Genomic DNA, 17,782 nt, shown 5'->3' with positions numbered 1-17,782 from the left:
AATAGTTCCTGTGGGCAAGTTAACTTTCTGAACTATAACTGGGCTTTTAGATTGTGTTCTCTATTTTCTAAACCAAAGGAGACTTAGAAGAACCAGAGCTCCTTGATAATAAATACATCCCCGCTTGTCAGACTCTTCCATTATGGCACCCATTCAGGCCCACAGCACTATTCCCCAGGACAAAGAAAGCTCTTAACTGACCTTCTTTCCAGTATTCTCCCCTTTCTGTCCATCCTCTAGAGACTGTAGTGGCATACTAAGGTCCTCATGCTCTATCTGTTGTGACTGCACCAGCCTCCAGGCTTGTCACCCAGCCTCTAGCCACCTCTGGTCAGCCCTGACACACTGTGGTGGTTTTAAAATGAGTCCACAAATTCTCTGACGTTCCTCTCTTCAAAGGTAGAGTCTAAGACACCCTGTCCCATCAAATGTGGGACGGTCTTAGTGACTCGCTTCTAAGGAACAGAATGCGGTGATGATATTCAACTTCTGATTCTAGGTCATAAAAGACATCATAACCTCCTCCTTGGGGTGAAGTCAGATGCTGTGTCAGGACATTCCCGCAGGCTTGTGGGGAGGGCTGCTAGGTGAGGAACTGCAGGTTGCTGCCCAGAGCCAATGAGCTGTGTGTGAGCCATCTTGGAATCAGACGCTCTATCCCTAGTCAAGCTGGTGGTAACTGCAGTCCCAAATGATATCTTGACTATAAGAGGCTCCAAGTAATAACTACCGGGCTAAGAAGTTCCTGAATTCCTGACCCAGAGAAACCATCGACATAACAAAAGTTTATTGTTTGATTATGCTGCCAAGTTTTGCAGTAATGTGTTAAATAGAAATAGATAATTCATATATACACTCTAGGTACTATCCACAGTGAACTACCAAGATTATACCAAATTTGCTCTAACGTTTATAATACTTCGTTATCTCTGCTAATGTCTAAAATTATATCTACTTGGCAAATGCCTATTGCTCCTTCAAGAGGCAGCTCAAGTATCACCTCCTCTGTGAACCCTTGAGTCTCTCGTGGAGACCGGGGTTTTCTATTGCACCTTGTATAATTTTTTCTGTGGGAGAAAATCTGTTGTTTAGGGTCTTGACTCATGTACTTTAATCCATATACCTAGTGTGGTGTAGGTACATGGTAAACTCCCAACAAATACATATAATTTCTTTCCAAGTCAAGTTGTTGTCCTTTCAATCTTAGTTGTGGAGGGTGCCGTTCAGCTTCAAGTTGTTGTCCTTTCAGTCTTAGTTGTGGAGGGCGCAGCTCAGCTCCAGGTTCCAGTTGCCGTTGTTAGTTGCAGGGGGCGCAGGCCACCATCCCTTGTGGGAGTCGAACTGGCAACCTTGTGGTTGAGAGCCCACTGGCCCATGTGGGAATCGAACCGGCAGCCTTTGGAGTTAGGAGCATGGAGCTCCAACCGCCTGAGCCACCAGGCCAGCCCACCAATAAATATTTTTTGAGGTAATATTCTCACTTCAGTCGGTTTTAAATCAAACAACAAAAACTTTAAATCACAGTTGGAATTATTCTTTGTGAACTTAGGACCCAGATGTCAATGATAGGGAGTGTGGAAAATGTGCTTTTCAGTTTGCTAAAACACGAAGTTAGGGATAAACATTCTTGTTCAACTTTTGGAAGAGATAAGAACATGAATACTACGTTTAAAATAGTGACCCACCAGCAAAATGACTATGAGAACTTAAACATTTAAGATGTTTTCATTTAATATCAAAAACACCAAAGGCATTTTGAATAACTTATTTTATAAAATTTGAATAACTTATTTTATATTCACATGAAAAGGAACCCATATAGTCTAAAAGCTTTCTAGGTTTGCCAAATCCTTCCTCATGCAAAAAGTTTGTGATTCTAGTCTTGAAATTGAGTAAGAAAGAGTGGTACATGTTCACTGTTGACTATATTTCAATGAAAAGAAATGAAATTTTGCTAACAAGGGGTTTGCCTTAAAACCTAAATTTTCACCAGCCATCTGTTTTAAATATTTTAAAGACTAAGCCTCAATTTGCGCTCTGCTTTGATCTCCTAGCATAATAGGAAGACAGTGGTACAGCCCAGCTACACCTCAATCACGTGTGCTCATTTAATTTATCCCAGAAATGCTGACTCCCAGATCCAGCTGGAAACTTTAGCCTCGTCATCGCGGGATCAGGAAGAAGAAGGAAGACACATCAAGGGAGAGCAGCTCTTTTGTTTTGGTTAATGATGCATTTTTGTGTCCAAGAAAATATTTCTTTAACGCAAAACAGATAGTAATCTTAAAGACAGAGAGAATGTATAGAAAATAACAAATCAGTGAGGAGCTGAGGACAAGTTAATCAAAGGAGTACTGTAGAACCCTAGCATAACAAGACTGGTGTTTAACAGTTCAGATAAAATGTGAGTCAAATCAGATACTCCAAAACATAACTCTATAAAATAAAAATGTGATAGAATAGACAAGTGTTAGGCCTTCTTCCAAAACTGGTATTAAAAGGAGGTCCTATCATATGTTACCTGGGCGGTGTGGGGAAGAAATTTGATATATTCTAGAAGGAGCACTAGATATTGACTGCAGCTAAGATTAGTCTGGGAAACTGATAAACTGCTATACAGAAATGGTGTCAGATTATAGGTTAACCTACTACCAATGTATGAAACTTGAAATAAAATACATGAAACTTTTCTTTAGGGTAAAACTCAACAAATATTTATTGAGCTCGGTTGAGTCTCTGTATTTTCCAGAGGACGGTGAAAAACAATTAAGTTATGAAGAATTTTTTTGCACTAAGTGTGAGGATAGTTTTATTGTCCAGGAAGAATGTCTAAATCATAAATAATACTACAAATACGAGGACGATAACTCTTCCGCATTAGGCAAATGCTCATAGTCATTAAGATAAAACTCATGGATTTGAGAGCATATGTTCCAGAGATGTTGAAAACACTGTAATTTTCAGCCTAAGAAATAAGTCAAGTGAGTCACAGGACACTGTCACCTTAAATCATTCAGCAGAAACTACAGAGGACGTTCCTGTGGAACACTAGAAATGATGTCTTAAAAATACACAAAGAAAAAGGCCTCTTGCCCAAACTACTTACAACTTACTCATGTAACCTAAGGGGTACCTGCCTCCACTGAGCTCATGTAGTCACCAAGCCTGTCAACAATTATTTAGAACCACAGTGCAGAGGTGCTGGCTTCTGCTTCTTTCATTGACTAAAAATCATCCTCAGGTCAGAAGAAAAGTCACTTGCCACCACAGGGTGCTTCTTAAAGGTACTTAGGTCCGTCTTAACATTTGTGGGTCACCTCCCATGCCTTGATACCTTGGGGTGGTATCTTTATTGTTGCTCAGGCAGTACTGGTGAGTTTACTAACAATTCAGTCAGAGATTCAGAAAAGATTAATTTCTTTTGCTGCAGGAAGAATTAATTACTAGGATTGTGCATTATTTGTGTAATTAGAGGAGTGTTACTAATTAGGAGAGAGGAGAAATCTACAAAGTAAGCAGTAGCATCAACAGATCTCACAAATGTTCTAGGGTTTTATCACAACCAGCATCAGTGGCACTGCCACAGCCATTTACTGAGCATTTCCTATGTGCCAGGCAAAGGGCTAAGTGCATCAGATACATTTTCAATTTAATCCTCACAATAATCTTTGCTGGAGGTTTTATTATTGCCATTTAACAAATGAGGAACCTGACACTTAGAGAAGAGCTTAAGTGCTTTTTGGGAAATTACACAGCTACCGAGTAGGTCTAAAGACAAAGCACGCCACTTACCACCAAGTTAAAAGGCCATAAAAATAATATAATTGCTTTATAGGGGACAAAAAAGAAAATATGTATCTTCAGTTACATAGATGGGATGTAATATTACATTTAAAAAAGGTAGGAACCTATAGGTACACTAACGTCCATGCATCACAACTAGGACAACACCACACAAGAGAAACAATAACAGTCAACTGGGACACAACAGAGTATTAACTGAGATTGCATGAGTGGTGCGATTAGGGTAGATTATGTCTATTATTATAGACAATTCTTTTCCTTGTCTATTTTCCAAGTTAAATGATTAGTGTTGACTACAAATCCTCCTCCTCCCAATTTATTACATACCTTACGTGAAAGCTTGGACATGCATGAAGGCATCTCTGTCTCACACAAAGGAAGTCCTATGTAGTAATGTATAGTATGTGTAAATTCTGACAGGTAGCGAGAAGAGAGGGTATACGAGGTGTGATAAAAAACTACAGTGAATGTTTAAATAAAAAAAATTATTACAGTAAAAGACACATTGCCATTAATCCCCCTCAGAATACTCACCTTCGCTTTGAACACACTTATCCCATCGTTCTTGCCACTTTCTGAAGCAGTTCTGGAAGTCCTCTTTCCTGAGTGCCTTTATTTGCGCTGTCGTGGCTGCCTCGATGTCCTGAACCATTTTGACTTTGGGGAAGAGCCAGAAGTTGCACGGTGACAGATCCAGTGAATAAGGTGGATGAGGACACACGTACTGTTTTTCATTTGATAGAAATTTCTGTATCAGAAGCGATGTGACATGGAGCCTTGCCATTGTGATAAAAAAATATGATGAATGCTGTTGTCGAGTGTCATACAATGGAAAGGCAGGGATCTTCAATACAGGAAGTGGCACATAGAACCTTAGTAACAGTGTGTGACAAGTTTCAACTTGTTTGGTGCAGTCAGTCTGGTGTGAGCTCTGATTGAGAGAAGGTGTGTTTTAAAGTGTGCCGTAAATCATCCTCCATCATGACAACGCTTCGTGTCACACATCGCTTCTGGTATACGGCAATTTCTGTCAAATAAAAACATTACAGTGTATCCTCATCCACCTAATTCACTGGATCTGGCATCGTGTGACTTCTGACTCTTCCCCAAAATCAAAATGACCATGATAAGTAAACGTTTTGAATCGATTCAGGACATCAAGGCAGTCATGGCAGTGCAACTAAAGACACGAAAGAGGACTTCCAGAACTGCTTCAGAAAGTGGCAAGAACAATCGGATAAGTGTGTTCGAAGTGAGGGGGAGTATTTTAAGGGGGATTAATGGCAATGTGTTTTTTACTATAATAATTAAAAAAAATTAAAACATTCACCATATTGTTTGATTACACATCGTATAAGTCAAGGAGATACAGCGAGGCCAACTCCTGTCATGTCTACTTCCGCAGTAGGACTGGGAATGACGCTATCTTGATGGTCATCCAATTCTGAAGACTGTCTGGGCTTTTAGACAGGCGGGGTGAAAGGTGGTTTGAGATATTTTTAGGCTGGTGACCAGTTATCAGAGAAATCCTAGTTGGGCATAAAATATATGAATTTACCTGGAATACCTGTGTTGTAACTCCTGGGGGCCTAAATGTCCTCGTGAGCCATTAGGAAGGTAAAAGCAGACATCTTGAAGGAATCCCATCAATTATAATACTTCTACAGCAGAAAAACGTTTTTATAAGAAAAACGTGGAGCTCTTTGGTCCTCACTTCCAAGATGACCAAGAAAAGAAGAAATAGCTGTCATGACAAAAAGGGCTGTGGCTGTGTGCAGCTTATTCATTCCATCAACTTGCATGATGTGTGCCCAAGGACAAGGCCGTTAAGACGTTCATTATTTGTACAGAGAACAAACTGATGGATGTCAGAAGGGAGGGGGGCTGAGGGGCTGGGAAAAATAGATGAAGGGATTAAGAAGTACAAATTGGCATTTATAAAATAGTCACAGGGATGTAAAGTACAACATAAAAAATATAGTCAATAATATTGTAATAACTCTGTGTGGTACCAGGTGGGTGTTAGATTTATCAGGGGGATCACTTCATAAATTATATAAATGTCTAACCACTATACTATACACCTGAGATAACATCATATTGAATGTCAACTGTAGTTGAAAAACAAAAGACCTTCATCATTTGGAGTGTAGTACCGTGTTTCCCTGAAAATAAAACCTAGCCAGACAATCAGCTCTAATGTGTCTTTTGGAATAAAAATTAATATCAGACCCAGTCTTATTTTACTACAAGACCCGGTCTTTAATACAATATAATAATGTAATATAATATAATACCGGGTCTTATATTAATTTTTGCTCCAAAAGACACATTAGAGCTGATTGTCCGGGTAGGTCTTATTTTCAGGGGAACAGCAGAAGCTGCAGGTGGCAGGACATTTCTGAAGCAAGGGTCTTGGACACCTTGTGCTTCTCAAGCTGTGAGTGAAAGTATAGCACTGCCTGAGTCGTGCCGTTCACAGTAAGGCAGTCAGAAATCATCTCCTGCAGCCCAGGAGGACCAAACAGCCCCACCCCCATTTAGACCTGCAGGTGCAGCCACACAACCTGTGCCAAAGCCCATTCAAGGATCTAAGTCCTTAAGGTCTAAAGCAAAACTATCCTCTGGAACAAAGTAAAATGGGAGTTATATTAAAAGAAAAAGAAAAAGGTGGAAGATAGAATGTGGTCCAGTCACAAACCATTTTAAATTCTGTAAGACAAAAGAATGATAAATTGAATTCAGAAGTACAACGGTACACAAAACATGGAGGAAAATTGGGGCAAAGTGTTTAGGCATGATTATAACTAGGGAATCAAAGCAGCGTCCTATTTCTATCATTGTGTTGATAGAAAGCCCTGTTGACAGGGCTTTCAAATATGAAGTAGTATGCATTATTATACCTTATTATACGAACCGTTATAGTCCACAAACCATACAATATAATTGTACAGTGGTCCTCCCCTTATCTGAAGGGGATATGTTCCAAAACCATAGTATATATATGGTTCGGTACTACCTGTGGTTTCAGATAGTACCGAACCCGACATATACTATGTTTTTTCCTATTCATACATGTGAATGATGAAAGTTTAATTTATAAATTAGGCACAGTAAGATATTAACAATAACTAGTAAAAAAGAATAATTATAACAATATACTGTAATAAAATAATGATATACTGTAATAATGATACTGTAAAAATTCTAATGATGTAAAGGAATAAAAGTTATGTGAATATCTTGTGGAGATGCTAGACTAAGGGCTAATTATGTCTCAGGCAGGACAAAGTGGGATGGTGCTAGATTTCATCACACTACTCAGAATGTACAATTTAAAACCTATGAATTGTTTATTTCTGGAATTTTCCATGTAATATCAGACTGCAGTTGACCAGGGTAACTGAAGCACAGAGAGCGAACCTGCAGATAAAGGGGGACCACTGCAGTTTAAATTTAACAAAACCTGTAGCCTAGAGCAAATATCCTACAATTCTGGAAATTTCTGTGAGTTAGAAAAAAAATGTAGGTTTTAGAGAATGTTGATTTTTAAAGAGACTAACCCTAAAAATACAAAAATTTGGTGTCAAACAACTACACCTTGTTCCCATCAGCATTTTTCTGGCTTATCTGTGAAAAACATTTCCCAAACTAAAAACTAAGAATCTGTGTGTTAGATACCATGCAAAAGCTCTATAGAAGTGAATGTTGACTATACACAGGTTAGCAAATGACACCCATTATTTGTACGGAAAATTATGGTTTTATAAACTACTTTCACATTCACTACAGTTATAATCACACTCATTCTAGAGATGAATAAACTGAGGTTCTAAGAGGTTAATGAATTACGTGAAGTCTCTGATGTTCATTCAATGCTTTTTATTATGTCAAACAGCCGTGTACATTTTTCTTGGATAATTCATGTGAAAGAGAAAACTGGACATAGCTGAACCATGAGGAATTTAATAGCTCAATGCATTAGGACCAGAAAAATGATAGTTGATCCTAATACTAAATCTGTTAGAGAAAAACAACGTTGGCAGTTGAAAGGTTGTGCTAAAAGCTATTAATAAAAGCTCTGTCCAAGTAATGTAAGTACATCAACACTGTCCCACAGACATTTCTGAAAGCCAAAAACACATCAAGGAGGAATAATGTACATGAGACCTGTGTCCACAGAGGAATGACCATTTTTGTAAACAATTCTTTTTCTGTTCCACTCCTTGCTATGAAGTAAGAGTGAATAGGTACAGATGACTGGAACCTCTCATTTTAGTGAATTCAGAGCTTCACGAGGATGGTAAGAATGCTGGTGCAGAATGTTTGTTTCTCTGCTCTGTTTATCAAGGATAGCTATAAGTTTCAGGGGAAAGACAAGAAAGCAGAAAGCAGAAAGCAGAAGAGAATACCATCCGCTATTGCAGGAAAACATTATTATGCCCACAGGAGATGTAGCAACACCCTCATACCAATAAGTACTCTCACTCTCAATCTAGCACAAGTGCCTTACCAAAACGATCCATGTACCCTTTATACAACAGAAGTACAGATTTGAAAGAAATAATTCCTGGCAGCAAAGAATCCTAACCCTGTTCCAGTCTAAGCAGCAATACGTTATTCCAAAGCAAAAAAAGAGATTAATAGCCAAATGAATAGAAAGAAAATAAAAAGTTTCTTACTTGGCTTTAAAGATTGAAATAAAAGCTTCTTGAGGTTCTACTCGTAAGACGCTCTGGCATTTCCCCAGGCTGTGAGTTAGTGAGTTACTGTTGACCTATGGGGTATGTATATCATCAGCTCAGCTTAAGACACACTATTGTAGCAGATGGCTGAGTAAAGAATCACAAGGGATACTTCAGTGTTTACTTTTCTTTAAAACATCAAAACCAGTTTTAGCTTGTTTACTTCCGAGGAAAAGAAGTAAGACAGGAAAAAGGGAACATTACAGCGAGCCTCCTTTAGGCGCCATGGGTCTCTCCTATTTTCCTGCGTGAGATAGTCAGGCTGTCAGGCGTATTGTCTCTAACTGCCTTGAAAAACTTTAGAACGAGAAACAACTCCTCTTTTCAAACTCTCATATAAATAAACTATTTTTTAAAAAAGAAGATAAAAGAATAGTTGTTTTCTATGCTCTAAAAGAGTGTTGGTAATGGGAAAATCAAAAAATACCTTGAGACAAATGAACATGGAAATGTAATAAGCCAAAATTTATGGGATGCAGCAAAAGCAGTTCTAAAAGTAAATTCATAGTGATAAATGCCTATCTTAAGAAACAATAAAGATCTCAAATAAACAACTACCTCATGAAGCCCAAAGTAAGTAGAAGGAAAGAAAACAAAGATTAGAGCAGAAATAAATGAAATAGAGACTAAAAAGACAACAGAAAAGATCAATGAAATTAAAAACTGTTTCTTTGAAAAGATAAAATTGACAATCCTTTAGCTAGACTCAGCAAGAAAAATAAAAATCTCAAATAAATAAAACCAGAAATGAAGGAGAAGATGTTATAACTGATACCACAGACATACAAAGAATCATAAGAGACTACTCTGAACAATTATAAACAATTATATGCCAACAAATTAGACAACTTAGATGAAATGGGTAAATTCCTAGAAACATACAACCTACCAGGACTGAATCATGATGAAATAGAAAATCTGAATAGACGAATTACAAGTAAGAAGACTGAATCAGTAATAAAAAAACTCCCAACAAACAAAAATTCAGGATAAGAAGGTTTCACTGGTGAATTCTATCAAACATTCAAAGAAGAATTAATACCAATCCTTCTCAAAGTCTTCCAAAAAACAGAAGAAAAGGGAACTCTTCCAAAATCATTTTACAAGGCCAGCATTACCCTGATACAAAAACTGTACAAGGATGCCACAAGAAAATTACAGGTCAATATCCTTGATGAACATACATGCAAAATTCCTCAATAAAATATTAGCAAACCAAATTCAACAATACAATAAAAGCATCATATACCATAGTCCAGTGGGATTTATTCCAGGGATGCAAGGATGTTTCAACATCTGCAAATTAGTCAATGTGATACATCACATTATCAAAATAAAGGATGAAACTATATTATCATTTCAATAGATGCAGAAAAAATATTTGACAAAATTCAACATCCATTTGTGATAAAAACTCTCAACAAAGTGGATAGAGAGAGAAAACACCTCACATAATAAAAGCCATATATGACAAACCCACTGCTAATATCATACTCAACAGTGAAAAGATGAAAGCTTTTCCTCTAAGTTAGGAACGAGATAAGGATGCCGACTTTTGTAACTTTTATTCAACATAGTATTAAAAGTCCTAGCCAGAGCAATTAGGCTAGAAAAAGAAATAAAAGGCATCTAAATGAGAAAGGAAGAAGTCACTATTGGCAGTTGACATGTATAGAAAACCCTAAGAACTCCACTAAAAAAATGTGAGAATAAACAAATCCAGTAAAGTTGCAGGATACAAAACCAAGACATAAAAATCTGTTGCATTTCTATACACTAATAATGAACTATCAGAAACAGAAATTAAGAAAACAATCCCTAGACACAGACAATAGTTTAGTGGTTACCAGAGGGTAAGGGGGGTGGGGGGTGGGAGATGAGGGTAAGGGGGATCAAATACATGGTGATGGAAGAACTGACTCTGGGTGATGAACACACAATGGGATTTATAGATGATGTAATACAGAATTGTACACCTGAAGTCTATGTAATTTTACTAACAATTGTCACCCCAATAAATTTAATAAAATAAAATTTGAAAAAAAAAAGAAAAAGAAAATAATCCCACTGAAAATTGAATCAAAAAGAATAAAATACCTACAGAGAGAAATTTTAGCCAAGGAGGTGAAAGACCTGTATACTGAAAACCACAAGACACTAATGAAAGAAATTGAAGAAGACCCCAAAATGGAAAAAGACATCCTGTGCTCAGAGTGGAACAATTAATAGTTAAAATGTCCATACTACCCAGAGCAATCTACAGATTCAGTGCAAACCCTATCAAAATTCCAATGGCATTTTTCACAGTAATAAAAGAAAAAAAACCTTTAAAATTTGTATGGAACCATAAAAGACCCCAAACAGCCAAAATAATCTTGAGAAAGAAGAATTAAGCTGGATGTCAAACTATACTACAAAGCTATACGAATTCAAACAGTATGGTACTGGCATAAAAGTAGCCACATAGATCAATGAAAACAAATAGAGCACCCAGAAATAAACTCACACATATATGGTCAATTAATTTATGACAAAGAAGCCAAGAATATGCAATGTGGAAGAAAAAGTTTCTTCAATAAATCATGTTGGGAAAACTGGACAGCCACATGCCGAAGAATGATACTGGACCACTATTTCATACCACACACAAAAAAATGAACTTAAAATGGATTAAAGACTTAAAGCTAAGACCTGAAATCTTAAAACTCCTAGAAGAAAACATAGTCAGTAAGCTCCCTGATATGGGTCTTGGTGATGAGTTTTGGATTTCACACTAAAAGCAAAGGCAACAAAAGAAAAAATAAACAAGTGGGATGATATTCAACTAGGAAGCTTCTGTACAGCGAGGGAAACCATTAACAGAATGAAAAGGTAATCTACTGAATGGCAGAAAATATTTGCAAATCATGTATCTGATAAGGGGCTCATATCTAATATATACATATATATATATATATATATATATATATATATATATATATATATATACATATATATACATATACATATATATATATATATAATTTATATAACTCAATAGCCAAAAAACCAAACTATCTGATTTAAAAATGAGCAGAAGATCGAATAGACATTTTTCCAAAGAAGATGGCCAACAGGTACATGAAAAGATGTTTTACATCACTACTCATCAGGGAAATGCAAACAAAAATCACAGTAAGATATCAATTCACACCTGTTAGGTTGGCTATTATCAAGAAGGCTAGAAACAAAACGTGTGGGAGAGGACGTGAAGAAAATGGAACCCTTGTACACACTGTTGGTAGAAATGTAAACTGGTGCAGACACTATGGAAAACAATAACAAGTGTCCTCAAAAGATTGAAACTACAACTACCATATGATCCAGCAACTCCACTTGTGAGTATTCATACATAGAAACTGGAAACACTAACTAGAAAAGATATATACACCACCATGGTCATTGCAGCATTACTTAAAACAGCCATGGAAACAACCTAAGTGTCCATCAATGGATGAATGGATACAGAAATTGTGGTATACATTCAATGGAATGTTATTCAGCCATATAAAAGAATGAAATCCTGCAATTTGTGACAACATGGGTGGACCTTGATGGTATTATGCTAAGTGAAATAAGTCAGACAGAGAAAGACAAATACCATACAATATGTTTTATATGTGGTACCTAAAAAAGAACACCAAAAAGCCAAAGCAAACCAAGCTCATAGATACAGAGAACAGATTGGTGGTTGCCAGAGGCAGGGGGTGCTGGGGGTGGTGGGCTGGGAGAAATGGGTGAAGCGTTTTTTTGTCTTTTTTTAATTTAAATAAATTGAATAATAATAAAAAGGAGACCATAACAGAATTGCTGTATTTTATGCTTTAAAAGGGTGTTGCTAATGGCTATTATTAAAGAGACAAGAGGTCAGTGTTGGTGAGGATGAAGAAAAAGGAACCCTTGTGTACTGCTGGTAGGAATATAACCTGATGCAGCCACTATGGAAAACAGTGTGAAGGCTCCTCCAAAAAGTAAAAACAGAACTACCTTATGACCCAGCAATGCCACTTCTAGGGATATAGCTAAAGGAAACAAAATCACTCTCTCAAAAAGATATCTGCACCCCAATGTTCACTGCAGCATAATTTCTAATAGCCAGAACATGAAAACAACCTAAGTGTCCATTGATGGATGAACAGATGAAAAAATGTGGTAAATACACACAATGGAATATAATTCAGCCAAAAAAATGAAGGAAATCCTGCCATTTGTGACAACATGGACAGACCTTGAGGGTATTTTTTCTATGACTGAATTATGACTTTAAATCCTCAACCTTTCTCTACAGGTCTTTTGTTTCTAGACCCTAGCTCTGCTTTCAAAACTTCCCTTTCTTGTACTAGTAATGCTGATATTCAAGCTAACAGCTAATTCTAGGCTGTTGGTTACAATGTAAATGTCACTGTTTCTTCTTCACATTTCAGGAATTCTATGTATATTTACTGAGGGCCTACTGTATACTAGGCATCATTCTAGATGATGGGAACACAAAAGTAAACATATTTAAGTTCCTGGCCTCATGGGGGCCTACATTCTGAAAGGGAAAAACAAGAAAGAAGAAAACTCAATTCAAATTACTCTCCTGAATGTTGAGGAACTTTTTCCCTTAGGAAACCACCTTGAGTTTTATAAAGAAATACCCTATAAAAGAAATTTAGTCATTGAAACTTTCTTTGAAAGAATTTGCTGTCAAGCAACCTTCCTAAGACACACAGAATGAAGCAAGTGTTACTTCCACTTAGAAACAATGAGAATCCCTTCTCTCTCCCCTCAGCCTATAGAAAAGCCATGTATTTATGTTCTTACGTTTGAAAAGGTAAATCATTAATTTCAAAAGTACAATTTTTAAAGAAAATCTGTTCTCTGTTGAATTAGCATGGAAACAAGTAAAGGAAGCTAGATAGCAAGTCAAGACTTCCGCTGTATTTTAGGGATCACTCGTACATTTCTTTAGGTACAACCATTATGATAGAATGCTATTTATAACTCATTTTAGAAAATTCGGAATACTGTATCATAGGAACTCCAGCTATCACCAGCTCATCGCAACTACAATGTGTTAAACCAATGGCAATTAATATTTTATGCAGTAAGATCAATAGTGCAATAATTGAAAAAAACAAAATCAGTAGCATTTGAACTCTTGCTCAGTTATTCTCTGAGAGAAAAGAAAATGTAAACTTCAGGAACAAATCGCTGTAAGGTTTGTTCATTTTCCAGTCTCCTGATAATGTTACCTATGGGCCTTGTTTCCTATAACATTAACATGTTTCTTTTGATTGGCTAGGAAAAAGAGCGGACCAAAACGCAGTCCTGTGCATTCTCCTGTGTGTGGGGGAGGTGCTTCCGGCTAAGGCATGCCTAGTTTGTATGTTCCGCTAAAAGAGAAAAGGCAGGTTCATTTCCAGGAGGAGCCTGGTGAACTACATGCAAGTACTGTCTGGCCCCACGTGCTTCACGATACCAGTCACTCCTCTTGTAGGGTGTAGTATGGCTAAAGAGAATTAGTACACTAATTTTCTCACCTTTAGCTGTGTCTGGCATGCAACATTCTAACCCAGAGCTTTTTGGTTGGTAGTATGCATTTTACCTTCTTTCACACCCTTAGGATAAAGTCATTTGGAAAGCTTCCCATCTTCATAGTATATGCGCCTTTCCACAACTTACCTCGTTATCCTCCTTGGCTGTGTTTGCTAGTGAGAGGTGTACACATGTCCTCCTCATTTTAAGAAGTATAACACCATGACACAGACTTTTCAAGGAGAACTGACGCCAAAGAGTGAGATCACTCGTAAGCGTGGGCAGTGAATCCAGAGAGTGCAAGGCCACACCAGTATGTGTGAACTTATTAATCACAATTATTATTTTTCCTAAGAAAAGGATTTCCTTAGTCAAACCTCCAGGGCATCAGATCAAAGATACTGCCACAGCTGGACTATGTTTTCCAGCCAATTGGCCTGGCAAGGAGAACCTAGACAGTGTCCTGGCAGCTGTTGAACACAGCAGCAATCCATAAAAGAGAAGGAAAGAATTCTTTAGACTGACTTCATAAACTCTTCCTTTATGTCTTTGCTTCTCCTTATTTTTAAGGACAGTTGGAGGGTGATGTCAAAGCCGTAGGGGAAACCCTCTGTGAGGATTACTGACCTGAGAATTCAGAGCATTCTTCTATAAATAGAAATGAAAGGTTTTAGTTCACAGTACAGGCTGCTTTGTAAAACATGACTATTTATATTCAATTATCCTAAACAGTGCATGCCACATCTATTGGCAGAGTACATGGTCAATTTTCTATTTCCAGTTTGATATAAATCACTGTATCCTTACCAGGACACTGTCAAGTCATACTAGATCGGTACTTACTTAATAAAATCAGAACAGGAGAAATTTAGTTATATGCCCTGGAAGTTCTCCCAAAATGTATTAAAAAATTATAAAGTGACTATTAACACAGAAAAGGAAAGAAAAAAGCCACAAAACCCAAACCCCACTATGTCAGAAGCACAGCAATATACACAGGAATCATGTGAAAATGAGAAACCAGAAAACACACCAGAGGATTTCATGAGTTACAGAGAAACAAGATGTGAGAATGATTGTGAAAAAAAAAAAGAAAAAAAGAAAGCAAAGCAAACGAACAAAAACCCCACATTTCTATAGTTAAGGAAAGCCGTTTCTCACCGTTCTGAACAAAATGGCTGAACTAAGATCATCTGATTGGCTATGCCCATATACCCTCCTCCTCATCCTACAGGGAGAGATGACAAAGGGAACAATGCCCCAGAGCAGCATGGGAATGAAAAAGAGTTGGTTAGTATTTAAAACAAAGACATAAGCATAAGTAGCAGAAGAAAATGGTCTCTAATTTCTTGACTCTTTTTATATTAGATTCTAATTCCCTAAACAACCAAAATTAGTAATTAGTTTGTCATTACACTTCTACGCTTCCTACTTTTCAAGATAATGTCTCTATCCCAGGGCTTGATCAGGGCAAAATTAACAAGGTGGAGACTTTTCTTGATTGTTTGCCTTTTGTTCAACCTTTCTCCATTTCTTTGCCTCCCACTACTCCCAGGCATCCAATTCCTCATATCTATTATCAAAACCTGTTTCAAGGAGAGGATCTAATACTCAGCTTATATACACTGGCATAAATTTAATTCCAGGTATCCAGAAGCAGGCGGAGAAAGCAAAATGACTTCTTGGCAGGAAAAGACTGCTGACATCAGGCAGACAACTCTTCATTTTGCCTACATTAAAGATTGGCTTGCCTAAAACATAAGGCTTGCCTCAACTGGTTTAGCAAATGTCATCAAATTATGACTATACCTTCTGAATCTTAGAAAAAAATCGCAATTTGGATATTATTGTTGCTTTCATCTGCAATATTTCATCTTCTCCTAAGACAACACTATGGCTATCATTTAGAGGAGATGTTTAGTGGGGGAGTTTCCCGTGACTTTTCGGTCATATGGATGTAATTACTTAACTATTATTTTTTCCCCCTCAGCAATATATTTCAAGGTTGAGTGTGATGGAGATGTTGAAATCTGATTTTTGGCAATGGGATATGAGGTAATCTGTTCACCACTCTCCCCCATCCATCATTTTCAAGATCTTGGGAGAGTTCCCTTTTTCCAAAAAACTGGAGTTGAATATGGTTCCCTTCAGACTCACCAGTGCCTTTTCTGCAGAATGACACATACTGGAGGGATCCGCCAAGGTAATGGGAATGAGGAAACTATGTTTCAGTGTTCAGGTTTAATAGGTGATAAGCAGAGACTTTAAAATTTGCAATTAAAAAATAGTTACCTCTGCACTCAGTTGTGCCTCATTGAACTTACAAGAAAAGAGTTACATTTTTCCAATAAGGCATTGTATCTTTAATAAGAAAAGCAAGACAAGTTACAAATCTTCTCAGCATCTCTGAGAAGATGATTTTTTTCTTAACCCAATTCAAGGATTAGTTATCATCCTCAGATCTTTTGAATATCTCCTCTTAAAATACTCAGTCATCCAGCACCTTCTTATATAGAAATTGAAACTGTTTTTTTAAAAGTGAAGTTTTTAGCAACTGATTATTTATTTTTAGTGTTCTAGCATATACTCCAGAATTTGCAACATGCTAGTACAAAATACATCAAAATAGAAGCACAGTGGTTTTTATGAAACATTCACGGCAGTCTTACCTGGTCTGGGGAGGGTTTGTGATTGCTTTGATTGGAATGGGAGGATTTGAAGTGGTCGTCCTCATAGTTGTCGGCCATTAGCTTCATTCGATTTTGTGTCTACGATGAAATGATTCATAGGTTAAATTTAGATAAAGTTTCTATGATATACTGCAAAGTAACAAATGCCTTAAGGATGTCATAAGAAAGGATAGAACAAATTCTGTCTGAAATAAATGTAGGACATCTGAGGATATTGGGGTGAAAAAAAGTTTAGGCACAGCTATGTATACCCCCAAATTCATTTTGAAGGCCTATCCCCCACTGTGAGTCTTTAGGAGATGTTTAAGGTTGAGGTCACAGGGGGTGGGGCCCTAATCTGATAGGACTATGGCCTTGTAAGAAGAAGAGTGATCGCCCTCCGCTGCCCTTTTCTCTCTCTGCCGTGTGAGAACAGAGTAAGAAGACTCTTCTACAAGCCAGACAGAGAGCTCTCATCAGAAACTAAACCAGCTGGCACCTTGATCTTGGACTTCTCAGCCTCCAGAGTTGTGAGAAAATAAATTTCTGTTGCTTAAGTACAGCGAAAGGATACCTGGCTAGTTATTTTCTATAGTATCTTCTTATGACAGTCTGAGCAAACTAAGATAGCCACCTAAATTGGTACAGGAATTCAGGGGGTGGGGGAGAGTAATCTCCTCAAATTAAGCATTTTGTGCAATGCTTGTTTTTATTTTTTAAAGACTGGATTATAGTATACATATAAGGTCTGACAATTAAGTTTGCGAACTGTGTTGCAACGATGTTGCTAACCTTTTTTGATAGCAGAGGGATTAATCATTATGAATTTGTACCAACTGGATAAACAGTTAACTAAGTTTACTATTTGGAGTTGCTGAAAAGGCTGCAGGAAGAAGTTAGACAACCTGAACTTTTCGCCAACAATTCATGGTTCTTGCATCACGACAACGCACCAGCTCACAGGGCACTGTCTGTGAGGGATTTTTCAGCCAGCAAACAAGTAAC

The 17,782-nt window shown here is 37.3% G+C and overlaps 1 protein-coding gene across 14 annotated transcripts in view; it reads right to left on the bottom strand.

Annotated features, from left to right (window-relative positions):
• The window catches only part of ERC1 (ELKS/RAB6-interacting/CAST family member 1), a 491,277-nt gene that overhangs the window by 58,767 nt on the left and 414,728 nt on the right, over positions 1-17,782 (bottom strand). For 9 of the 14 annotated variants that reach the window (XM_074325171.2, XM_074325172.2, XM_074325174.2 and 6 more), the window contains one exon: positions 16,778-16,876. In XM_074325171.2, the coding sequence (XP_074181272.1) occupies positions 16,778-16,876 (99 nt within the window). Of the gene's footprint in view, positions 1-15,269; positions 15,337-16,777; positions 16,877-17,782 lie in introns of all 14 variants that reach the window. The other 5 variants (XM_019711312.3, XM_074325177.2, XM_074325179.2 and 2 more) reach the window with 1 other exon arrangement.

The sequence above is a fragment of the Rhinolophus sinicus genome, chromosome 1 (genome assembly GCF_057876585.1).
Source record: "Rhinolophus sinicus isolate RSI-liver-muscle chromosome 1, RSI-T2T, whole genome shotgun sequence".
Classification (NCBI taxonomy): domain Eukaryota; kingdom Metazoa; phylum Chordata; class Mammalia; order Chiroptera; family Rhinolophidae; genus Rhinolophus; species Rhinolophus sinicus.
Note: the sequence above shows the minus strand (reverse complement) of the source record. Positions and strands in the feature narration are given on the sequence as shown.